General features: G+C 38.2%; 1 protein-coding gene and 1 long non-coding RNA gene across 2 annotated transcripts; both read right to left on the reverse strand.

Annotated features, from left to right (window-relative positions):
- Nucleotides 1–19,462: 19,462 nt before the first annotated feature.
- Nucleotides 19,463–20,836, reverse strand: LOC119086676. The gene is made up of 3 exons (XR_005090023.1): nt 20,784–20,836; nt 20,282–20,311; nt 19,463–19,676 (listed from the first exon to the last, which is right to left on the reverse strand). It is a non-coding gene; the product is annotated as an uncharacterized LOC119086676 (long non-coding RNA).
- A 732-nt stretch (nt 20,837–21,568) lies between these two features.
- On the reverse strand, nt 21,569–24,776 carry LOC119086148 (odorant-binding protein-like). Its single transcript, XM_037198768.1, has 4 exons — nt 24,682–24,776; nt 24,093–24,232; nt 23,115–23,185; nt 21,569–21,666 (listed from the first exon to the last, which is right to left on the reverse strand). The coding sequence occupies exons 1-4, from the start codon at nt 24,736–24,738 to the stop codon at nt 21,569–21,571; spliced, it is 366 nt and encodes a 121-aa protein (XP_037054663.1). The 5' UTR covers nt 24,739–24,776.
- Between the last annotated feature and the right edge of the window lie 997 nt (nt 24,777–25,773).

A 25,773-nucleotide genomic window follows, 5' to 3' on the forward strand; every position in this document is an offset into this window, starting at 1 on the left:
TCATACCATACGCAATCGGCTCCAGAAAGGCCATTCATACACCAGGGATAGATCCTGATCCTACTGCCAGAGAACCCTTAAGCAGACCAAGCTAAACAACTGTCTTGCTTTGTGCAGAGGGCCTGGTGCAATCTAAAGCAAGCTCCACAGCTGTTGGTTTAAAGTAGTTCATGAGTTCCCACTAGCTTGGTATGGTGATCTCTGTAAGTTTCCTCATCATGATCTTCATGACCTTTACTAATGGAATCCCTATTACCTCTCTTAGACTGGACTTCTGGAGCTTGGCCTAGTGATTGGCCGTAGATCTCTTAGTATGCTACCATCAGTTATTAGATGAAGGCTCTCTTAGTCTAATCAGGAACTTTCAGAGCTTATTTTTATCTGGTTTGCAAGATTCAACTAACAAAAATAACTGTGAATGACAAGTTCAGTGAGTGAAAATTCCCAGAATATTGAAACCTGAGAATCCTTTGTTTTTCTTTTTTCTTTTATTTTATAATTTGATTTAATATTACATATCAGCCACAGATTCCCCTGTCCTCCCTCCTCCCGCCCCCTCGCCCTCCCCCACAGACCACCCCCCATTCCGATCTCCTCCAGGGCAAGGACTCCCCCGGGGATTCAGCTCAACCTGGTAGATTCAGTCCAGGCAGGTCCAGTCCCCTTCTCCCAGGCTGAGCAAAGTGTCCCTGCATAGGCCCCAGGTTCCAAACAGCCAGCTCATGCACTAAGGACAGGTCCCAGTCTCACTGCCTGGGTGCCTCCCAAACCATTCAAGCTGATCAGCTGTCTCACTTATCCAGAGGGCCTGATCCAGTTGGGGGCTCCTCGGCTATTGGTTCTTAGTTCGTGTGTTTTCACTAGTTTGGCTATTCATCCCTGTGCTTTTTCCAATCTTGGTCTCAATAATTCTTGCTCATACAATCCCTCCTCTTTCTCGCTGATTGGACTTCTGGACCTCTACCTGGGGCCTGGCCAGGGATCTCTGCATCTGCTTCCATCAGTCATTTTTTGAGATTTCTAGCATGACATTTAGGGTGTTTGGCCATTCTATCTCCAGAGTAGGTTAGTTCGGGCTTTCTCTCAACCATTGCCAGCAGTCTATTGTGGAGGTATCTTTATGGATTTCTGGGGAACTCTATAGAACTTTGCTTCTTCCTATTCCCATAAGATCTTCATTTATCATTGTCTCTTTTTCCTTGTTCTTCCTCTCTGTTCTTGATCAGCTGGGGTCTCTCGCTCCCCTAAGATCTCTTTCCCTCGACTCTTGCCCTTCATTACCCCCACCCCCCACGTCCAGTTTGCTCATGTAGATCTCATCCATTTCTCTGTCATTGGGCGATCCCTGTGTCTTTCTTAGGGTTCTGTTTTCTAGGTAGCCTCCCTGGAGTTGTGAGTAGGAGTCTAGTTATCCTTTGTTTTACATCGAGTATCCTCCTATGAGTGAGTACATGCAATGACATTAATCCACACACCTATGAACAAATAATTTTTGACAAAGAAGCCAAAAGTGTACAATGGAAACAAGAAAGCATCTTCAACAAATGGTGCTGGCATAACTGGATGTCAACATGTAGAAAGCTACAAATAGATCCATATCTATCACCATGCACAAAACTTAAGTCCAAGTGGATCAAAGACCTCAACATAAATCCAGTTACTCTGAACCTGAAAGAAGAGAAAGTAGGAACTAGTCTTGACTGCATTGGCATAGGAGATCACTTCCTAAATATAACACCAGTAGCACAGACACTGAGCGAAACAATCAATGGGACCTCTTGAAACTGAGATCCTTTTTCTTATACTTACACACAAGCTAATTTTCCTTTTACTTCCCTCTTCCAACCCCCTTCACCAACTCCCATCTCTCCCCTAGCCCTAACCACTGCTCCTCCAATTTTTCTCTTCAGATGCAGGCCAGCATACCCTAGATGTCAGCTAATCATATACACATGTTCTTGATGTGTATATGGTTTCAAGGCTGATCTTTCTGCATTGGACAACTTTTCTAGGGTCATTCCTGGGAGAGGCTGATTCTCATTCTCCTAGCCACCTTTAGTTACCTGTAGTTTATAGCTAGGGTGGGAAGCTGCAAACTTTTCTCTTTTCCATGTTATCATGTCTATTGATATTATCGTTGTCCTAGTGTTTATTATGCAGGTATTTCTAGGATACACGGATTCACAGCCATCAACCTTATTTTCTAGCTCTAAGAAACTTTCTGCTCCCAACTTTTTCTGTGTTCCTTGAGCCATTGGTGCAGGAGATTTGTTGTAGTTGTATCCATTGGTGCTAGGCAAGAATTGTCAAGATACCCTCAATGATGCAACAGTGGCACTTTCAATAGTGGGTAACCAACAACTATCTATTGGATTTATATTTCCTGATTGCAGACTGGAAATTTTCAGTGTTCTAAATGATAATCTGTTAATCCACAATTCCTGGGGAGGTTTAAATAGTATGGAAATTTGTTAGTATTTTCAGATTGAACTGCATACATAAAATGTTCCAATAAGGACGTTTTTTCAATTTAATTAACGTTGAAACAAAACTTAACAAGTGAAATTTAAATTTACTACAGACATTGAGTTTTAGACAAGCAAAGTGAACTGAATACGATGCCTCTTCATTTTCCCAAGACTTACACATTTTTCAAATCCTCAATATTGTGCTTAAATGGCATGCATTTGGAGAGCAAAGTTTATCCTCCTGTTTCAATTCTCAGGAGCCATCCAGCCACTTTTCCAGACATGTTCTTTTATTGCACTGAGGCTTCTCAAATACCTGAGTTTAACTGTTTACCAGGGCCCAGGGATCATCCTGTTTCCATTTCCCCAGGACAAGATTGCCAAGTATATGGTCCACATCTGGCACATCATATGGGAGAGGGCAGTGAACTTAGATCTACAGGTTTACCCTGAAAACACATTACTGAATGAGGTATCTCCCATGAAATTCAAATGATAAAAATTTGGAGACAGACTCTCCATGTGTAGCAGGGTTTTGTGTGCATCTCTGCAACCACTGTGGTCAGCAGGGTAATGATCCACCAGAGGAAACAAGGCAGTTTGGTTCAAAAGGACTAAACAAACTTTGTTAGTCTGGCCCCATGTAGTTTATTGTAGCTATATTTAAGCACCACACAATTTAGTGAAAACTTGCCTGATGTTTCTTAACTCAATGCCATGTACATAATAAAGCACAAAGTAAACTAAAGATCAAACATGGATACATCAAAACTCTATAAAGTGTATGTGACACCTTCCATAAAGATTGGTTCTACAAATTGATTACATGTGACACCTTTCATAAAGATGGGTGTTATAGATTGACTACTACACGCGACACCTTCCATCAGGATAGGTTCTGTAATCTGATTGATAAAAACAAGATCATAATAAGGGTCTAACTGAAGCTTTGGTCTGGTCTCTGTCACAATGATAGTACAAAGGTCACCTAAGCCTTCTGGGATGATAACAGGTTATGCAGTATTATCTTGGAAGGAACAACCATGTGTGGTTAACATCTCAGGTTCCCTATTACTTTTCATGAGCACAAGGAACTCAGTTCCTCCTACACTGTTAGACCTTGAAATCATATTCCCATGTCCCCACTTACCATGCTCTAGAATTAGAGAAGTTAATCACACCATAGAGATTTTAATAGGGCTAGTACAAATAACTTTTCTAAAACTACTAAAATATAACACAATTTGTATTGTATGTAATTATGATTCCTATAATGTTTGGATTCTTGATATTTTGAAATTATGTAGTTAATATTAAAAACAAGCTACATAGCCTATTACATTATTTTCACCAAATTAATAGGATATTAATAAAACATAAAATGTATTTATAATTGTTCACATGGAAAAATCTGAAGAAAGGTTACAGTTTGTGACTAATAGTTTGGATCATCACTTACTTCCAAATTCATGCTTCTCTTCAAATTTAGAAAAGCATAACTCACATGATTCATATAAGAAAATGTCTAAGCAAAATGGCTGACCATTGAAAAAATCTTAGCAGAGGGGTAATTCACTTTTAGTCTTCATGGAGTTCTGTTTCCTGTTACCAGTGAGTTAAAGTAAGTGAAGAATTCCCCTAGCACTCTTATTTCAAATTGGTGATATGCTTTTGTGTTTGTTGACTTTTTCAAAACAAATGGAACAATTGTGTAGATGTAACAGTCTTATTCAATAAGAAACACAGAGCCAAATGCAGAGTTAAAAGCCCAAGAGGTCAGAGCAGAAGCTGAGAGCTGAGACTTAAAACTGCCTTCTTAAACTGCCTTCTTATCACCCGCTGCTGCTACAGTCCTTCCCCTCTGAAAGAGACCTACTTCCTGTGTGTCTGTCTTTTTATTGACTTTCTGTTCTGACTTCTTATTGGTTGTAAACCCAACCACATGACCTCCTCATAACTGCCTGTCTATACAGACCTCTAGGTCTCTATGGTTGGTATTGAGATTAAAGGTGTATGTCTCCAAGCTGGCTGTATCCTTGAACACACAGAGATCTGTCTGTCATGTGATCAGGATTAAAGGTGTGCGCCACCACCGCCCAGCTTCTGCTATGGCTCTATTAGCTCTGACCCCCAGGCAACTTTCTTTATTAACATACAAATAAAATCACATTTCAGTACAAATAAAATATCACCATACTTCCCCTTTTCTATTTTAATAAAAAGAAAAATTTTAGAAAGTTATAACTACTATAATAAAAACTATATACAAAGTATAATAACTATATACCATATATACAAGCAATAAATACCTAAACAATGTATAGTCCATTTGCATTTGACAAATTCAGAGAAAATAATTCCATTATCTATCCTATTTTGGTAAGTCCAAAATGTACCTGATTCACTTTCTATCCTAACTTATATTACTAACAGAACTATTTTATAACATCTATCAAATTTGTACACTTACTCTTTAGTGAGTTTCTTTTCTAAAATTCTTCACAAGGAAAACTATAACTATCTAAACTTTAACTATAACTATCTAATCTTCAACTCTCTCAGAGACCCAAGAAGGAAATATTATCTAACAAAAGTAAAAAACAGGATGTGCATGCAAGCAGCTTCCAAAAAAAAAATGTGAGTTGTCAGAAAAGGCTAGCTGCCTGGACCGTCACTTGAGGTTTCTACGCAGTGTTGGGGCATCATCTTCAGCCTATAGGCTTAGCATATCTGACAGACTCATTTGTGAAGTAGGATGTACACAAGGTTAACAGTTCTAGCTCACATTTGGTGAGAGCAGTCCATGTACCAGAAACACCTGAATTCCACTAGTGTCATGTCATGATTCAGGATTTTTAAATTCTGGAAATTGTTGATGTTTCCTGAATTCAGCTGTCCATTCTTCTTGGCTGTGTGTGGGTGGCTTCATTTTGGCATCCTGTTCTTCTCCACATTCCTCTATTAAATGCCAGTCTACTATTGAGAGGTGTTAGCTTAGTTACTCTTCAAGATTAACTGTTTCAGCTGCTGTTTCACTGCACATCAGAAGCCCTTGGCCAAATGCCTGTTCAATTGCCTTCGAAGAAAAGGGCACTGTACCTTTTCCAGATTGCAAAGGCCACTTCAGGGATGGTGCCATATTGCCCTGGCCTCAGAAGATGCCTTTTGTTAAAGCCACAACCACACTTGTTTTGGCAAGAATGGGTAGTCCTTTCTTTCATGTCTTGTCTGTCCTGTTTGTCAGCAGTCAATTCAAGGATACTTTGTTGTTCAGTGGCTAACTTTTGCCATAATGAAAGTGAACTCCATACGCAGTTTCTTCAATGCCCATGTTTTCTGTGAAGTAGATTGGTACTGACGGGAGCCGACATGTCTCATAGACATAACAAAAAAGAAAAATTTTCTAAGTTATTAAAACATTTTAAATGCCATATTCTGTAGATCTATGAAGGGTTTGAAGATGACCTGTTTATCTAAAATATATCTGCTCAATCTTGAAAACAATGCTAATATGACTACAAGTTCGACTGTAATGTCTAACTACTAACTTTCATTTCTTTATATCCTAATAGTTGGTAATAATAACCTTCAAGGATCAGCAGTTTGCATTACATTGTTAAATAAATGGTATAAGTACAATATCTTGAACAAGAGTAGATATATACATATAGCATTTTCTAACAATATCAATCTCAATATATGTAATTTGTATATAATATAAAAAATCCAATCCAATGTAAAGTATTTAAAACTAGTAATTGTCTTTTAAAAGTAGATTCAATAATCTATCTTTTTATCTATATCATATCTATATCTTCTCTTTATTTTTCTGAGTAGATTCAATAATCTACCCTCTATTCTATCATTTCTATGTATCATTTTTTTCTTAACCAAGAACCTTAAATCTAGTCTCCTTTGCTTAGCCCTTTTCTTAACCCTTAACAACTTGTAACCAATCCTCCTAAACAATGAAAATTATCCCAGACCCAAAGCCCATTAAAAGACCAAAAAAAAAAAAAAAAAAACACCCACCACACACCACCTCTTTGGGAATGTGGGTCTTGTATTCTTAAATTGCTTCTTGCTGGATATGGGCGAAGGTATCTTTATTCTGAAAAGAAAAATTTTGGGTTAATTGTCAAATTCTAGGAAAGGTGGATATATCCTTTGTTTTCCAGTCTGTTTATAATGCCAAAGTTCCGAGTTTATCTCAAGTCCTTATTCAAGTAGTCTTTGAAACTGGATCATCTCAGCTAGCCCTCTCAAAATTGCTCTGAGCACTTTGTAGTCCAAAAGTGATCTGTAGATGATGGTTGTCGCTTAGTGGTAATATTATTGTCCATGTGGAATTATTGTTGTTGTGGGGACCTATTTTCTTCCTGGAGACTTCAGTTTTTATTAGGCCTGGTTGTGATTTCTACAGAAAACTGATAAGAGACTCGAACACAAAGCCATGTATAGGCAGCTAATTGCAGCCTTTTTTTTTCTAGAATTAGTTAGTACTCTATATGACCATTAATATCTCAACAAAGTTTAAAATGTATATATATATATATATATATATATATTAATCATGCAAATTTTGATATAAAATTCATACTTTAAGAAAAGTTTAAAGAATCTGAATAGAATCAAATAATTGAAATTAGTAGTAATAGAATAGACCTTAATTAATTTGTTTTTTCTCCTGTCCCATAGCAGAAGATGGCTCTTTTATTCTGGCATGATACAGGGAGTTTGCATTTTCCTTTTAACAACATGCTTGAGTTTAAAGAAGGAGAGAGCCATTCTCCAACTCCAAAGCTACCTTTAAATTTTAATTGAACTGGGACTAGAAGAAGCCCAATAGTGTTAATTTTTTTTTATTTTTCTTTATTAAGAAATTTTCTGCTCACTCCACATACTATCCACAGATTCCCCCCTGCTTCCTCCTCCAAAATCCAAACACTCTTTCCCAAGTCACCCTGCATCCCTACATCACCTAAATTGAGGTCTCCCATAGGGAGTCAGCAGAGCCTAGCACACTGAGCCTAGGCAGGTCAAACCCCTTCCCACTGCACCAAGGTTGTGCAAGGTGTCATACCACAGGCACCGGGTTCCAGGAGCCTGCCCATAGGCCAGGGACAGTTCCAAATCCCCCTGCCTGGGTGCCCCCGCAAACAGTTCCAGCTAAACAATCATCTTCCATATCCAGCGGGCCTAGTCCATTTCCATGAGGGCTCCACAGCCACCAGTCCACAGTTCATGGGTTTCCACTAGTGTGACCTGTCATCTCTGCACATCCTCCCATCATGATCTCAACGTCCCTTGCTTGCAGTATCTCTCTTCTCTTTCACCAGTTGGATTCCTGGAGCTCAGCCTGGTCCCTGGCCATGGATCTCTGTACCTGCCTCCATCAGTCACTGAACAAGGGCTCTATAATGACAGCTAGGTTATTTGCTAGGCTGGTCACTAGAGTAGACTGGTCCAGGTACCTTCTGGACCACTGCCAGCAGACCAAGGTGCGGTCATCTTTATGGATTCCTGAGAGCCTCCCCAGAACCCTACCTCTTCCTATTCTCATGATCTCTTCATCTATCATGGTATCTTCCTCCTTGCCCTCCCACTCTGTCTGTGTTCCAGCTTGACCCTCCCATTTCCCTATGTTCTCATCTCCCACTCCTCGCCCTCTGCCATGCCCCCCACACCCAGTCCACTCATGTAGATCTCATCCACTTCTCCTTCATAGGGTCATCCATGTGCCCCTCCTAGGGTCTTTCCCTGTTAGCTAGCCTCTAGTTGTGGGTTGCAGTCTGGCCATCCTTCCCTCACATTTAGTATCCACTTATGAGTTAGTACATACTATGTTTGTCCTTCTGAGTCTAGGTTACCTCACTCAGGATGATATTTTCTAGTTCCATCCATTTGCCTGAAAATTTCTTGATATCATTGTTTTTCTCTGCTGAGTAGTATATGTGCCACATTTTCTTTATCCATTCTTCAGTTGAGGGGCACCTAGGTTGTTTCCAGGTTCTTGCTATTACAAATAATGCTGCTATGAACATAGTTGAGCATGTGTCCTTGTCGTAAGATTGAGCATTCCTTGGGTATATGTCCAAGAGTAGTATAACTGGGTCTTGAGGAAGACATATCCTCAGTTTTCTGAGAAACCACCATACTGATTTCTAGAGTGGATGTACAAGTTTGAATTCCCAACAAAAGTGGTGGAGTGTTCCCTTTGTTCCACATCCTCTCCAACATAAGCTTTCTTCAGTGTTTTAGATCTTAGCCATTCTGACAGGTGTAAGATGGTATCTCAGAGTTGTTTTGATTTGCATTTCCCTGATGACTAAGGATGTTGAACATTTCCTTAAATGCCTTTCAGCCATTTGACATTCTTCTCTTGAGAATTCTGTTAAGCTCTGTAGCCCATTTTTAATTGGGTTGTTCAGTATTTTGAAGTCTAGCTTTTTGAGTTGTTTATATATTTTGGAGATCAGCCCTCTGTCAGATGTCGGGTTTTTGAAGATCTTTTCCCATCCTGTAGGCTGTCTTTTTGTCTTATTGACCATGTCCTTTCCTCTACAAAAGCATCTCAGTTTCAGGAGGTCCCATTTATTAATTGTTGCTCTCAGTGTTTGTGCTACTGGTGTTATATTGAGGAAGCGGACTCCTGTGCCAAAGTGTTCCAGACTACTTCCTACTTTTTCTTCTATCATGTTCAGTGTAGCTGGATTTATGTTGGGGTCTTTGATCCACTTGGCCTTGAGGTTTGTGCATGGCGACACATATGGATTGATTTGTAATCTTCTGCATGTTAACATCCAGTTATTCCAGCACCATTTGTTGAAGATGCTTTCTTTTTTCCATGGTACAGTTTTGGCTTCATTGTCGAAAATCATATGTTCATAGGTGTGTGGATTAATATCAGGATCTTCAATCGACTGCATTGGTCCACATGTTGGTTTTTATGCCAGTACCAAGCTATTTTTATTACTATAGCTCTATAGTAGAGCTTGAGGTCAGGGATCATGATGCCTCCAGAGGTTTCTTTGTTATACAGGATTCTTTTAGCTATCAGACTCTGTAACCCAAACCACACCTCCCCCAAATCCCACCCACCTTCTGAGACTGCAACTGTTCCCTGAGACAGAGCCTACCAGCATCCAACTGGACTAAGAAGTGAATCTTTATCCTCATACTTGAACACCCCAGCCTCCAAGTTTGGGTCCAGGGGCACAACCTTGTGCCCCTACACTACCACCCATTGTAGTTCCAGTTTCAGGCCAGTTGGCAGGCAGACCTCCTGCACACAGGACAGACCACCACCATCCCTCATCAGACCTTGTAACCAAGCCCACCTCCCCCAAATCTTACCCACCTCTGAGCTGTAACTGTTCCCGAGACAGAGCCTCCAAGCACCCAACTGGACTAAGAGGCCAGTTAGTTGGCAGACCTCCTGCAGACAGGTCAGACTCTGACCATCTGCCATATGCTAAGACTGTAGCTACTTCCTGAGTCAGATCCCAAAGTGCCAGTTGGACTAAAAACTGCTACCTAAGACAAAAATCCATCAGCATTGACTAGACCAAGAGCTCCCACTGGATCAAGAGTATCAATTAGACAAAGAGAGGCTCCCTCAGACACAGACACCACTTGCACCAAGTGGAGAAGGAGATGGGTAGACATCAGTGCAAAAATACAGTCAACAACATAAAAAACATTATGACTCCATTAAAACCTACATCAGCAAGACCTGAACATTGCAACACAGAAGAAACAGAAGATATCTACCATAAAAATAACTTTAAGAGGATATTAGAGATCTTAAAAGAGGAAATGAAAAATTCCCTTAAAGAAATCGAAGAAAAGTCAAACAAAAAATGGAAGAAAGCAGTAAATCCTTGAAAGCCAAGAGAAAGCAATTAAACAAGTGAGGGAAACAGTTCAAGATTTTAAACTGAAATGGAGTTAATAAAGAAGACATAAACTGAGGTAATGCTGGAAGTGGAAAATCTGAGTAAACGAACAGGAACTACAGATACAAGTATAACCAACAGAATGCAATAGATGGAAGAGCAGATCTCTGGCATTGAAGACACGGAAGAGGAAATAGATTCATCAGTCAAAGAAAACACTAAAGCCAATGAAGTCATGACTGAAAATGTCCAGGAAATTTGGGACACCATGAAAAGACCAAACCTAAGAATAATAGGGATAGAAGAAGGAGAAGAATACCAACTCAAGGGCACAGAAAATATGTTCAACAAAATCATAGAAGAAACAGTCTTTTAAATCAATAGCTATATGAGGCCATCATTTTGGTAACAGGGTCGGCAAAGGAATTCCAGATTGTAGAGAGCCATTGGCTGAATTACTTTGTTAATTGCTCTAAGATCTGTTACCATTCTCCATTTACCAGATTTCTTTTTAATAACAAATAAAGGAAAATTCCAAGGGCTGGTTGATTCTTCAATATGCTGAGCATTTAACTGTTCTTCTACCAGCTCTTCTAAAGCCTGGAGTTTCTCTGTTGTTAAAAGCCATTGCTGAACCCATACAGGCTTGTCTGTTAACCATTTTAAAGGTAGAGCTGTTGGTGTCTTTGGAAGATCATCAATTGTTGTGCCCTGTTCTTGTATAATATGGATGGCTGGTGACCACTCATTAGAAAAATATCTTCTAATATTTCTCTCAGAAACATGTGCTAGTTTATGATTTGTTTCTGAGGTTGGAGGGATGTTAATCTAAGTATTCCATTGTTGCAACAGGTCTCAAACCGACAGGTTCATAGCTATGTTAGCAACATATGGTTTTAATTTTCCTCTCTGTCCTTCTGGACCTTTACATTCAAGCCATCTCCCACTATTTTTCACTTGAGATAATGTTCCAATTCTGACAGCTGAACGTTTACTTCTGAAGAGGCCAAGTTGGATGCCAAAATTCTGGTGCAATTATGGTCACGTCAGTACAAGTGTCTACCAGACCAGACAACAAAAAAACCCATTTATTCTTATTGTTAATTTTGGTCTTTGTTCATTTATAGAATTTGCCAAAAATTTTTCTTTATGTTTTCTCCTGAATTTTCTGTTCTCTCTGTCTCAGCTGTTTCATCATCCTGAGCAGCCTGGTTTATTCCAATAGGCATTTGTTTTTTTTTTGTTGTTGTTGTTTTAGAAGTTTTTTATTATTATTATTATTTTACAACACCATTCAGTTCAACATGATAGCCACAGATTCCCCTGTTCTCCCCCTCTCGCCCACCCCTCCCCCAGCCCACCCCCCATTCCTACCTCCTCCAGGTCAAGGCCTCCCCGAGGACCGGGTCGACCTGGTAGACTCAGTCTAGGCAGGTCCATTCCCCCCTCCCAGACCGAGCCAAGTGTCCCTGCATAAGTCCCAGGATTCAAACAGCCAACTCATGCAATGAGACCAGGACCTGGCACCAATGCACAGCTGCCTCCCAAACAGATCAAGCCAAATGACTGTCTTACCCGTTCAGGGGGCCTGATCCAGTTGGGGGCCCCTCAGCCTTTGGTTCATAGATCCTGTGCTTCCATTCATTGGTTATTTGTCCCGGTGCTTTATCCAACCCTGGTCTCAACAATTCTCGCTCATAGAAACCCTCCTCTTTCTCGCTAATTAGACTCCCAGTGCTCCACCAGGGGCCCAGCCGTGGATGTCTGCATTCAGATTCCTCAGTCCTTGGATGGGGTTTATGGCACCACTATCTGGGAGTCTGGCCATCCCATTGGCATTTGTTTATTTAATTGCTTTGAGTAGGGGTTTCCTCTACGACTGCAGGAATTGTCTGAACTGCATTTGCTGTGGGGGCCTGCCTGAGACCACTCTGGGATTTTCCCAAAGACCGAAGCAAAGGATGACCTTGCCTGTCCCTTGTTGATCTACATTCATTGGTCCAGTGTTTTCTCTTACCACACTTTCTGCATACTCCAGAAGGAAGGACATTCTGTTGCCATTGTCCCTTGAAGAAACATTGTTTCTAGGAGTGCCCTGTTTACCGTCCCTTTTCAAATGTCTTTGCTTTCCACATGCAAAACATCTGACATTCCTCAAACCTCTTGAAATTGCTTCTGCTATCCACATATCATCATGGTCATGAACCTCAACATTAACCGTGTCTCTAATCCAATCTTCCAAGGGTGCAGATCTTGCCTTTAATGGCCTGATTATTCTCTTACATGCTGTATTCACATTCTCAAAAGCCAAATATGCAATTATTATCTTGCTAGCTTCTGAATTCTGGACCATTCTCTTTACTGCTGAAGTCAGTCTTTGTAAGAAATCCGTGAAAGTTTCTTTTGGGCCGTGTATAACTTTTGTAAATGACTCAGTTTTCTTTCCTGGTTCCTCAACTCTGTCCCATGCATTCAAGGGTGCCACTTGACATAGAATTAGGGTTTGGATATCATATAAACATTGTGTTTGTATTGCAGCATATTGGCCTTCTCCAACAAGCTGATCCTGGGAGATTTGTATACCTTTAGCTCTCCATTGATTTTCTATGTTATTAGCTTCCTCTTTGAACCACATTTGCCACTGCTGCTGTGCCCTGGGTTCCAGAACAGCATTTACCAGCTGTTGCCAGTCCTGTGGTATATTCTTATTGTATGTTGACCAGGAGTTTAACATTTGCTTTACAAATGAGGAATGCATGCCATAAGATACTATTGCCTCCTTAAACCTTCGTAAATCTAACATTTCAATTGGAGTCCAACTATTTTGTGCATTCACTTGACCAGGTAGCTGCTGTACGGTTACCGGAGAAGTTAGGAATGATTGTGTGAAAACAGGCTTTCTTTCTATAAACTTATAATCCAATCCTGAAACAATTTCACTGTTAATATCTTCTGTCTAAATCTGAATTTCTCTATAATTCATTTTAACTGGTTTTTCTAAAGCTTTTATCATGACACTTAAATTGACTATCTTTTTAAATAATAAAATAAGGAGAAGGAAAGTAATAATGTGCATAATCCATCAACATTAATCTTCTCATATAGTTGTCCCATTTCCAGACTGCCTAAAATTTTATCAAAGGCCAATTTTCTTACAATTTATACATAATACCCATTTTTTAAATGTGGAAATTTTTTTTTCTCTTTTAAATAGTTTTTTTCTTTAAAATATCTGATATCTTAATTGAGTTACCAAGTCTGTGTAGAACAGTAAAAATTTCAAAACAGCTACCTGGTGTCTGAGGTGGGAAAGAGAGAGAGAGAGAGAGAGAGAGAGAGAGAGAGAGAGAGAGAGAGAGAGAAATAAAGCAAGAAAGCATAGCCACGAGTTCTGGCTAAAAGCTGAAATCCAGCTACGTATTCCCACTTGAGCTGAGTCGAGCCTGGTTTCCAGCCTCTTCAAGCTCCAACCACAGGTGTTGGCATTCGGTCAAAAGCAGCTCTATCTGCAGTTGCGTGTAGCTGTTGCAATTACAGTTGAGTGCATCCTACTGGTAACTCTGGCAGGTCTGAGTTGTTCATAGCACCAGCTGCAAGTAACTGCTTATAGCTATGGTCAGTTGGGCCTGGGGCCTAGGCTGAGCTAAGTTCAAGCAGGGAGCCAGGCCCGCTGAGGCAGGGAGCTGAGCCAGGCCGCTGAGCCAAGCCCATCTGAGCAGTTTTTTAATGAATTCTTGCCACATTGGCTGCCAAATGTAGATGTAACAATCTTATTAAATAAGAAACAAAGAGCCAAATGAAGAGTTAAAAGCCCAAGAGGTCAGAGCAGTAGCTAAACTGAGACTTAAAACCGCCTTCCTGCCACTGTCATCCTTCTCCTCAGAAAGAGACCTACTTCCAGTGTGTCTGTCTTTTTATTGACTTTGTGTTCTGACTTCTTATTGGTTGTAAACCCAACCACATGATCTCCTCGTCACTGCCTGCCAATAACAGACCTCTAGGTCTCTATGGTTGGTATTGAGATTAAAGGCATGTGTCTCCATGCTGGCTATATCCTTGAACACACAGAGATCAGCCTGTCATGTGATCAGTATTAAAGTTGTATGCCACTGCCACCCAGCTTCTGCTATGACTTGCTATTAGCTCTGACCCCCAGGCAACTTTATTTATTAACATACAGATAAAATCACATTTCAGTACAAATAAAATATCACCATACAACTGTTTACTAAATACTGTTTTCTCAAGCACTCTGTGACACTCTTTCTTGACACGATGGTCAGGATCAATGCTGACAGAAGAAAGAATGTGATAGGTATATCTATGGGCATTAATCTCTCCCAATCTATTGATATTTATTTACACCATTTATTATTTCCATGGCAGCATGGATGATTTTTAGTTTCATTAGGTCACAGTTGAAACGTTTTTGGCCTCTATTCCTTAGCAAATGGAATCCTGCCTGGAAAATACTGTCTTATACCTGCCTATATTGTCTACTAGGGTTTCTAGTATTTCAGGATTCAGACTGAGGTCTTTGATCCATTTCTATCTAATATTTGTGAAAAGTAATAACGTGAGTCCAATTTCATTATACTGCAAGTAGATACCCAGTTTTCTCAGCAGGATCCTTGAAGATGCTGTCTTTTGTCCAGTGTAGGTGCTTTGCCTTTTGCTAAGGTCCACATGGCCATAGTAATGAGTACTTGTATTTGGCTCTTCTACTTGATTATCTTGCTCTTTAAGACTATTTTTGTGCCTGTATCAGACTGAAACTTTCTCTCTGACAATGTTTTAAGATTATCATGGACTTACTTAACTTCCCCTTCCTTTTTTCCCACCTAAACCATCCCATATGCCCTTTGTGCTCACTTCCAAATTCATAGCTTCTTTTTTGGAATTGTTCTCACATAAATATATGTGTGTGTTTATTCTATGATTTTTCCACATAGGAAAATACAACCTGTTCAGTATGTATAATGTTACTTATGTGCTTACAAGCCTACCATTTGGTATTGAATAACCAATTACTATGCTTCTCAATAGAAAGATTATATCTCCCACTCATGGCTTTCAACAGTTGCTTGTGAGTTTTATCTGTAGGACTGAGGCCTCATGATGTTTCCCCAGTCTACTCTGGCATGCCTATTGTTGTTGTCATCCTTATTCTGCTGCTATTGAGACAGTCATATAGATGACACCTTGTGGGTATAGCTTCTGATATTACGAGGATAAAGAATCACATACCAAACTCCCTGACCCTCTGGCTCCTTCTATCTTTCTGGCCCCTCTTACACAATGTTCTCTGAACTTTAGGTATGGGGATGTTTTTAAATATATCCATTGGGACTAGGCTCCACATCTCTGCCTTTAGATTGGTTGTGGTTTTCTGTAATCGCTCAGTGTGTTGAAAACAGAAGTTTGATTTAAGAGAGGTGAAGAATACACTTTTCCATGGGTATAAGTACAAAATTGTGGTTGTTTTTGTGTGTATCATTTTTGTTGTCGTTGCTGCTGTTAGGGCTATGCTGTTTAGTAAAGCGGCAGTTATTTATACTGTACATCACATCATTAGCCTGGGTAGTTAGCTAGGTTTTTTTTTTTTTAACATTCTAGCTCCATAAGATATCTTAAAGACAGCAATAATAATACCTCCTGTATTCATCATTTATCTCAGGATTGGTCTAGAGTCATTTCTGGTTCCATATGAAAATTAGGATGTGTATTCTTTCCTATTTGAGTGAAAAGTGTTATGTTTTTTGCTTTCCTTTTTTAAATTTGGCATTGCATTGTATCTGTGAATTGCTTTTTACTGGATTATCATTTTTCCAATACAAATTCTACCATTCTATGGTTATTAAATACCTTATTTTTGGTATACAGAAAGGCTGTTGATTATTGTAAACTGATTCTTTCCATGTCATATTGTTAAATTGTTGATTTTACTATGTGTGTTCTTGTCATATTGTTAAATTATTGATTCTACTACACGTATTCTGGTACAATTTGGCTATGTCTTAAGTATAATAACATGTCATCTGAAATTGGGGATAATGTTAGTTCATCTTTTCATAGATGTGTGCTTTTAATTTCCTTCACTTCTTGTATTGCTCAGTGTAATATCTCTAAAACAACATGGTAAAGGAGTGGGGATAGTGGGCACCCTGTCTTCTTCAAGATTTTAGTAGATTTCCTTGCAGTATTTCTACATAGTGAATGGTATTGGTAGTATGTTTTTCAGAGATAGCTTTTTATTTTTTGAAATATGTTCCCTCCATTACTACTCTCTCTGAAATTTCTACTTATAAAGCATGAGATATGCTGTCTGAGGCTTTTTCTTTATCTATTGAGTTAATCCTGTACTTTGTTGCCTTGATTATGTTTTATGATTAATTATATTTATAGAATTCTGTATGTTGAACCAAGCCTGAACCTCTACAATAAAGATACTTTAATATCTCTCTCTCTCTCTCTCTCTCTCTCTCTCTCTCTCTCTCTCTCTCTCTCTCTCTCTGTGTGTGTGTGTGTGTGTGTGTGTGTGTGTGTGTGTGTGTGTGTGTTCTTTAATGGGTATTAAATTAACTGGCTCTATGTACCATATTTGGGAGTGATCCTTCATATTCTATTTCAAATAAAATGTTAACAGAGTTTGGTTGTAATTCTCCTTTGAAGGACTTGTGGTAAAAATGGTATAGTATTTATGATCCTCCCCATTGATTTTTGAGAGCAACTGAACTAGTTTTCACTTCCACCAATAAAGAATAAGTACAGCCCCTACTCTGTAACCTCACCAGCTTGGGATATCATTTCTTTTAGTGATCTTGGTTATTCTGACTGCAGTAAGACAAAATCTCTAAGGAGTTTTACTTTTTTTCCCCTGATGGCTAAGACTTTTATGTTTTTCTCAGCCATTTGTATTTCACTTTCTGAAAACATCCCTTTTAGCTCTATAATCCATACTTTGAAATAGAGTCATTTGTTTTCTGAAGTTCATTTTGCTGGCGGGGCAGAGAAAGGAGGTTCGGTGGGCATTGTTAACTTGCAAAACTGGCACCTTTGGGAGGCTTCAGGTTGGTATGAGAACTCATCTGCAAAAAAAAAAAATCTGCATTGTGATGCATGAAGATTATCCCTGACCACCATAAAAGTACTACCAACTAAGACTGGTATTTAAATCATCTCTCTAGTATTCTTGATTTAGAAATTACAATTCAGGATACACTTAGAAATTATACTGCTTGATGAACAGAACATTGGTAGTTGGATATGTTCATGAAACCAAGCATGATTTACCTTCTATAACTCAGGACATAAGTTCAACTAATCACCTTTGAGTTACTTCTAAGAATGGGCATACTTTACCCATGTGGTCACTATGTAAATGCTGTGCATTATAACTTCCATGCCATTTGAAGACTTAGCAGCTTAGATAGCAACTTTTGATAGTAAAAGAAGTAGTCATATTCCATTTACCTCTAAAATGACCACTTATAAGTAATTGAAGACCAAGGGGCCAGGACTGAACATGAATGCATATTAGAAGCATCAACAGGACACAGTTGGGCTACAAATTTCTGGGTAAATCTCTCACTCTCAACACACACACATACACACACACATTCAAGTAAATATGAAATTTCATGATGAAGATGGAAAAATGGAAGATTTTGAGGGTACAGAAATAGTAGTTATTAGTTGGAGGATAATGGTAAAATTGATGCAAATAGACACTGAATATACAAAATTTTCAAAGAAACAGTCAGTATTTTTTCTAAAGTAACATGGTTTTACAAGTCAAACAACAAAAGATTAAATAACAGGAGTGTTTGGATTTTTTTTACAACAAAAACAAGGTCATTGTTCCTTATTCAATCTTTTGCTGATAAATATTGAATGTAATTTGCATCTGTTATATATTTACACTTCAAGAAACTGGATGTAGCAACACTGTCAAAAATTTTTTCTTTTTCTTTCTTCCAAGCCCTTTTAAAAAGATTGCATCTGTCTTTTCTATTTTGATAGCTAGCTACATTCTAAGGAATCATTTTAATACAAACAGAAAATTATAATATATACACAAATATTTGTAGGGCTTGGTATCTATGGAATATACTTCTCATGAATTTACTCTATTCTTCAAATGTGAATGACTCATGTGTACCCTAGTAAAGCATATCCAGATTAATTTGCTTACTGAAGTCATTTAACAAAAGATAATCTCCTCACATGTACTTTTTGAAAACAGATTTCATCCTCTTTTTTAAATAATGTGGAACACAGAGGCAGACCCAAAGAGTTTGTTATGTGAAACCTTTTATTGTGTTAGGACCATTCAAACACAAATCACAATTTACAGCTGAAAGAGGAAATATGAAGCACAACATAAAATTCACTTCTGCAGTGTTCTTGTCCATGGTTCCAGTAATTGTGACATTTCCAAATATCACAATAGTTTTCAGTAATGCAAATATTATATTGCAGAAATCTACGGCCAGGGGCCAGGCTACACTCTTGGAATCCAATCAATGAGAGAGAGGAGGGATTCTGCAGGCATGGCACTTTGGAGATCATGATGGAAGATAAGCAGGGATGACCGGCCACACTAGTGGAAGCCCATGAACTGTGGACTGGTGGCTGTGGAGCCCCCATGGGACTAGACTAGGCTCTCTGGATATGGAAGATAGTTGTTTGGCTTGTACTGTTTGGGGGGGCACCCAGGGAGGGGGATCGGGGTCCAACCCTGGTGCAAGGGCAGGCTTCTGGGAATCTGGTGCCTGTGGTTTAAAGCCTTGTGCAGCCTTGGTGCAGTGGGAAGGGGCTTGGACCTGCCTAGGCTCAGTGTGCCTGGCTCTGCTGACTCCCCATGGGAGACCTTGACTTGGGGGATGTGGGGATGTGGAGTGGCTTGGGAGGGAGGGCTGTGGGGTGGGAGGAGGGAAGAGTGGGGATCTGTGGGTGGTATGTAGAGTGAGTGGAAAATTTCATAATAAAGAAAAATGAAAAAAAAACACAGATATCATTTGTTATACTGATTATTTTAATAAGCTTAGTGGATATTTATGTGCTTTTGAATGAGATCATCTTCACACAATCTTATTGCTTCTTGAATCACTTTATTTAATCATTCAGAAAAGTAAGAACAGCTCATAGATCACGAAAAAGGAAAGGAGAGGTAAGTCAGGAATTTGGAATGTGGTATGCTGACTTCACAGGAGTGGGGACAATTCATTCAGAAAGAAATGGTGATTTATATGTGATACTGATTCCATGGTCAAGAGGATATGTTGTATAATTGTCATCCGGTTGTCCTCTGTGCAAACAAGAAAGCAAAAATGAAAACATAGTTGAAAGGACAGGAAAGATTTCCTCCTTGAGAGTGCATGAACACAAAATTAAATATAACAATATAGAGTATAGAGAAGGGATTACACACAAACAGTTCCTTTCCTAGAAACCACAAGTATCTTATACTTTGGATTCCATAGGAGCATTGTCTACAGGAAATAATGACATTCTGTGGCCTCACATGAAAGTTGAGATTGAGAGGATTCAAAGAATACATAGAAAAGTTCAGCATGCTTGTAGCATATCTGTGGCAAATAATATTCAACAATCATAAATCAACTGAGATTTTTCAAATGACAAGATACATTTTCTTGATGTAATATTATACAATATGAATGTATTAGTAATTCTGAATAAGATAAAATTCCTTCATATTATTAAAAATATTCTATCCTTTACTTTGTCACTAAGATGTTTAGTTTAAAAAGACAGATATTATGCTGTCCTGATTTTGTCTAATTTTGTGTTCATTACTTTTCTTTGTCACAGATTATTTCTAACTGTTTATGTAATAAACACAAATACATTCAAATATCAAGATGATTAAGCATGACTTCTGTTTCTACTCACCTACAGAAGGTCTTTACACGGGACAAGTATCTGTAAAAGAAAGGGAATGGGGTAAGGAGAGACAGAAATGTTATCATAAGAATATAAGAACAGCGCCGGGCGGTGGTGGCGCACGCCTTTAATCCCAGCACTCGGGAGGCAGAGGCAGACGGATCTCTGTGAGTTCGAGGCCAGCCTGGGCTACCAAGTGAGTTCCAGGAAAGGCGCAAAGCTACACAGAGAAACCTGTCTCGAAAAACCAAAAAAAAAAAAAAAAAAAAAAAAAAAGAATATAAGAACAGCTCCCAATGATTATTGCTTGAAATAGCAACTGAAAGATAGCATGTGACTAGATATAATCTGAATTAGGGGTCTGAGTGTGTGTGTGTATGTATATATATATATATATATATATATATATATTATATATATGCATACATAAATTTATGAATATATATCAACATACATATATACACATATATGTATCTATGCTATAGCCAAAAAAAAAATTCATCGAGGTTACCTGTAGCCAGAACATCTTGAAGGTTTTCTGATGGAATGTTGTGTTTCTCACATAAGCCTCAACTTTTCTATGTGCTTCTTCAGTCAAAGGCTCACCTTTTCCTACATTGCATGAATGACAATGTCAGAGACAAGTTGAGTAGAATTCTGCAGAATTTACATTGCTTCCTTAGTTTCCCAACATGGTATGAAACAGAAAATCTCAACTACTCCAAATTCAATTTTACTCGGTGGATCCAGACAATCAATAATAATTTTCCCCATGTTCCATTTAATGAAGTCTGAATGGTGGTATGATATCACTTTCCAGTGTTTCATGATACATCAAAAGTAAAAACTCTTCTCTAGAGTATCCATGCATCTCAATCCTATCCACTTTTAAAAACATAAAACTAGAGAATCATGAATGCCTCTCAATGGAACTTTCACATTTCTCCCAAGTCTGTACTTCATATTTTAATTTCATACACTCTTGATCAAATGACACTCAAATGGCCTGAACTTTGGGAAAACAGTATTTGTTCCATTCTTTCCAGTGAGGAAACATGAAGATAAACTCTTCCAATAGCCTCCCCATTGTCCCTACTTGTCAATGGCCATGCTACTTGAATTACAATATAGTGTTAGAGTTGGTCCACACAAAAATAGGATTGTCATTTAGTGGACAGGAAGTTAGAAATCCCATGATACTGTATTTGGAGTGAATCTGACTTAATCCTCTTTTGCAGAGTGATACTTTTGCTACAATTTCAGAGAATCCACTACCATTCTTACCAAGAATAAAAATCAAGTTTGTTTCTGTGCGGCTCTATCCACATTCTTACTCTTAAAGACTGCATGCGTTGCTGTTAAATACGTAAGTTCATATTTGTTGTCACCTTCATCTGTAAAATGAAAATATTTAAAAACTCAGTCTCAGTCATTTTTCTACTTTATTTGATGCCACCTCTTTGCTAAATATTAATATTGACCCTGACTCTAGCAATCATCTCTGATTCACTATTATATGACACGTGTCCAAAGCTATTCTTGTAGTCATTCATTTGCATATCCCATCATAATACAGTGACCAATCATGTCTTCTCTTCAAACTTGATAGGGAATCGTAAGTACAGACACTTTCTCTTTTCTCTGAATGCCTAGTGTCAAGACTTCTATTATGACCAGTCACTTGGTTATTCCTTTCCCTTTCAACCAGATCCCAAAGCCCATTTTTCCATTCACTGAAAGTATGAAACTATGGTGTTTTACCATGATACTTGGTGGGCAAATGTGTACATGTGCAAAAATAGATGGTACTAATTAGTAATATGCACAAGTTATCATCTTGTAAGATTAGTAATGGAAAAGATGTAAAGATGAACATTTTGCATATACCAGACATTCATGTTTTGTAGTCTGTCTGCCTGTGTGTTTATGGGTTTAAGTGTCTGTCTGTCTGTCTGTCTGCCTGTCTTTCTGTCTCTGTGTGTGTGTGTGTGGTTTTTTTTTTTTTTGTGTGTGTGTGTGGTATTTCCCTTGTTGACACTTATTAAATGATAAAAGTAGTTCATGGGAAAATAAAAGGAGTTAGGATCTGAACATTTTCTATTACAGCAATATCTTTTAATATCTATTTTAAGTTAGGAAAACATTAGACTTGCCAGAAGAATGTGTCTTCTGTTCACTTAAGATGAAATCAAAAGTCAAATTGTATATAATTCAGTGGAATGGTATTGATATTACTTTAGCAATTCTTACAAAATTGAAGTGGTCAGTCTGAATTGCTTAAACAGATTTCCCCTAATTGCTATTAAAAATTGAAGTTTATCATCCAATAATATAAATGTTGTAATCTCTCCAAATTATGAGAAAAGGAAACATTGAAATAGCACTCTTAATTTAAATTTTCCATAAATCAAGGATGACACATAATTTCTGCAATGTAAGTACTTGAGAGGCTAAGGCATGAAATTTGAGAAGATGTTTGAGGCCATTGAGGCCTATTAGTGAGTGGCAGATCTGTCTGATAACAAACTGAGACATTGTATGAAAGAAAAAACACTCAATATCAACTAGAAATAAATTTTCATGCAGGAAAATGATTTGAAGACGTCTTGTTAGAATTATTCACATTTTTAGGTAATAGTGTTCTTCTCCATGTAAATTTCAGATGACCTACAATATACTCTGCCTATGTAGCATATCTCAGTTCTTTGGAAGGATTGATAACTTTCTGAGTAGCCAAAATTTTTCTAGATTCATGTCCCTATGTGTGGCTGAGGTATTAGCATGAATGTGCACACTCACATTGCTTTTGTTCATAAAGGAAACTCGTAGATACTGTACTTACATTGGGTTCTGTAAGAGCCATCTGCTTGCTTATACCCAGTGACTTTGGTCTTTGAGCATTGGCCATTCAAACTAAAAATCAAACAGAGAATCCATGGTTTATTCTTTATAACGTTTAAATTCTATTAAAGGTTATAAAGAACTTCAAATGTTATAAAGAACTTGAGCCAGTCTATGAACAGTGTATAGAGCTAGGACTTACCTCACTATTCCTATTTCTTGTTTAGAAAAGATCATTCTGTTTGTAATCATACAGATGACTTCCTTTATTTGTGCCCATTTTGCCAAGTGCTCTATAGGCTCTCATGGCTTCCTTATCAAAACTTTGCTCTTTACTGAGTATGACTTTCATTATGCTAATTCTCTCATTCTAGTCCAGAGATAATATCGACACAAGTTTATATGCATGTGTTTAAGTGCTTTTATTTGTAACCTGAAACATAATTGTGGCTACAGGAGAGAAATAATTCTAAGCATTTTAGTCCTAATGGTGTTATGTAGTCTTTCACTAAACACGGTTATCCAAATGTAAGAGAGAGAGAGAGAGAGAGTCTTTGAACCTAAAGCTTCAGAGAAAGGGATTCATAAGTTAGACTTATCTGACCTGTTTGTGGAGGACTTTTCTCTGACATCATTGTTTGGATAAGATAATATATATGGCTTTGACACAAATGCTCACACATACCTTTTGACTTACTAGAAATGAGAAAACTTAGAGTCTCATACATCTAATATTAGAGAATAAAATTCAACCACAAGCCTCCAAACACAAGAATTTCTAAGGAAACACTCATGGAATTGGAGACAGTAACTAATCTCTGTGTGGTGTTCAGAGATACCCCATCGTGGAATAATATAATCACATTGCTAAAAATGTGATTTCATGACCAAAAACAGAACATTCCCTTATAAATTTAACAACATAAAGGCTGGGAAACATAAATAGTCTGCTCAGTTTACATGCTGATCATTTGCTTACTTGACATAAAATGTGATTTCCATTTCACTGCATTCCTCATTACAAGTAATTTCACGAACGTAGACTCTCAGAGGTCCTTCTAGTACTACCTTGTCAACATTGTTAGCAGCGATGGCAAGTGTTACCCAATTTCCGTCAATCTGAAAAAAGTAAAAGGCAAATAAAGGAAAGAAATAAAACAGGTCATTGAAATATGATTTGGTATTCGCATCTCTGATCCCAGTCCTTGGAAATATGTAAACAATCTAAAACTATAAATCAATAATGTTTTGTTAGTTCAAGATTATGTATCTACAGCTCTAGAATTACACAGGGTAGTATGATGACTTGATTAACACAGCATTTTGGACTTGAGAATTTGGGGAATTGCTCATGTTTTGGCCTCTTATGCTCTGCAAATTCAAACCATTGCTTGCTTATTTCATTTGTTCCATCCTAGAGAAATATGATTGGGAAAGCATACCTGAGTGAAGGTCAGAAAGCTTATTACATTAATACAGACTTGCAAGGACTAACTGAACGACACATCACATCTACAGAAATACACTATTGAGGAACTCAGACATTTGCACAGACCATATGATTTTACCTTAACTTGAGCATGGGCCAGTCCAAATGCCAAAGCCAGCAGCAGAAACTTTACCATGGTGGCACCTATCTTTGGTCTTCTGCAGAAGCTCAAAGAAGCTCAGTGGATGTGAAGAACTGAACTGACAAAGATTTTTATACAATTAGTTAGAGGGAGTTTCATGGAATCAACCAATGGTTCTGCACCACAACAACCTACATCTGTCTGTATTTCCTCTTTGACCCTGCTGAATGGTGTATGATCTCATATCCTTAACTAGTAAGATTAGCCTTAAGGTCAGGTTATGTTGGGATGATTAATTGAGCATTCTATCAGAAAGAACGAACTATCCTGTGAGAGCATTAAGGAACGGCTTTGCCTCCAGAACAATACTGGCCGGTGAAGATTATAATGCATATGTCCTACATGATTCATTTAACCAACATGACATGTGATTAAAATACATTCTGAATCTAAGCATAATACTGTGCAGTTAACTGAATTTAAACGGTGGCCTGAGATATATGAGCCCGAGTAACCACACTCTTAGAAGAAAAGATTTTTAAAACATTTGGAGGATTTCTTATGAAGATGTTGATATGTCTTGTGCTACTTTTAAGTCTTTCCATACATTGACTACTATAGCCTTCCAGTATATTAATTTCAGCTACCATGGTACAGAGCTACAAGAGCTATCATCAAAGCTTAACTGTGTGAATAATAGGAAAAAATGCTGCTAGATATCCACTGGTAATAAAGACAAGTATCACTGATTAAAATAAACACAATCAAGTGAATCAGCCTATAATGTCCTCAGAGAAATTTTATAATTGTGCAAAGGGACTCTAACATTAAAGCTGAAAATAATGCTTTACATTTCTTAAAGTGATGCCCTGCCCACACAGTTGACTTCTTTACACATCAAAACCAAGGTCTGTATTGTGCTTAGCATAGGATCTTGTCATCCATTTCTAGGAACCCCCAAGAAGAATATCAAGACTCTGCAGTTCTTGTTTCTCCTCTGGGCCTCCCTCTCTAACACATCAAATAACCTACAGTTAGCACTTTGGTAATTTTGTTTGACAACCACGGTTTCTGACTACACCATTACAA

The sequence above is a fragment of the Peromyscus leucopus genome, chromosome X, assembly GCF_004664715.2.
Source record: "Peromyscus leucopus breed LL Stock chromosome X, UCI_PerLeu_2.1, whole genome shotgun sequence".
In the NCBI taxonomy this organism is placed as follows: Eukaryota; Metazoa; Chordata; class Mammalia; order Rodentia; family Cricetidae; genus Peromyscus; species Peromyscus leucopus.

What these genes read in the sequence shown, in the direction of transcription:
- LOC119086148 (XM_037198768.1), bottom strand. Translation starts at nt 24,738, where the DNA reads ATGGTAAAGTTTCTGCTGCTGGCTTTGGCATTTGGACTGGCCCATGCT. An exon ending in TGGCCCATGCTCAAGTTAAG is followed by an intron (nt 24,233 to 24,681) that starts GTAAAATCATAT and finishes TACTTTTTTCAG; the next exon opens with ATTGACGGAAATTGGGTAAC. An exon ending in GAAATCACATTTTATGTCAA is followed by an intron (nt 23,186 to 24,092) that starts GTAAGCAAATGA and finishes TTTGATTTTTAG; the next exon opens with TTTGAATGGCCAATGCTCAA.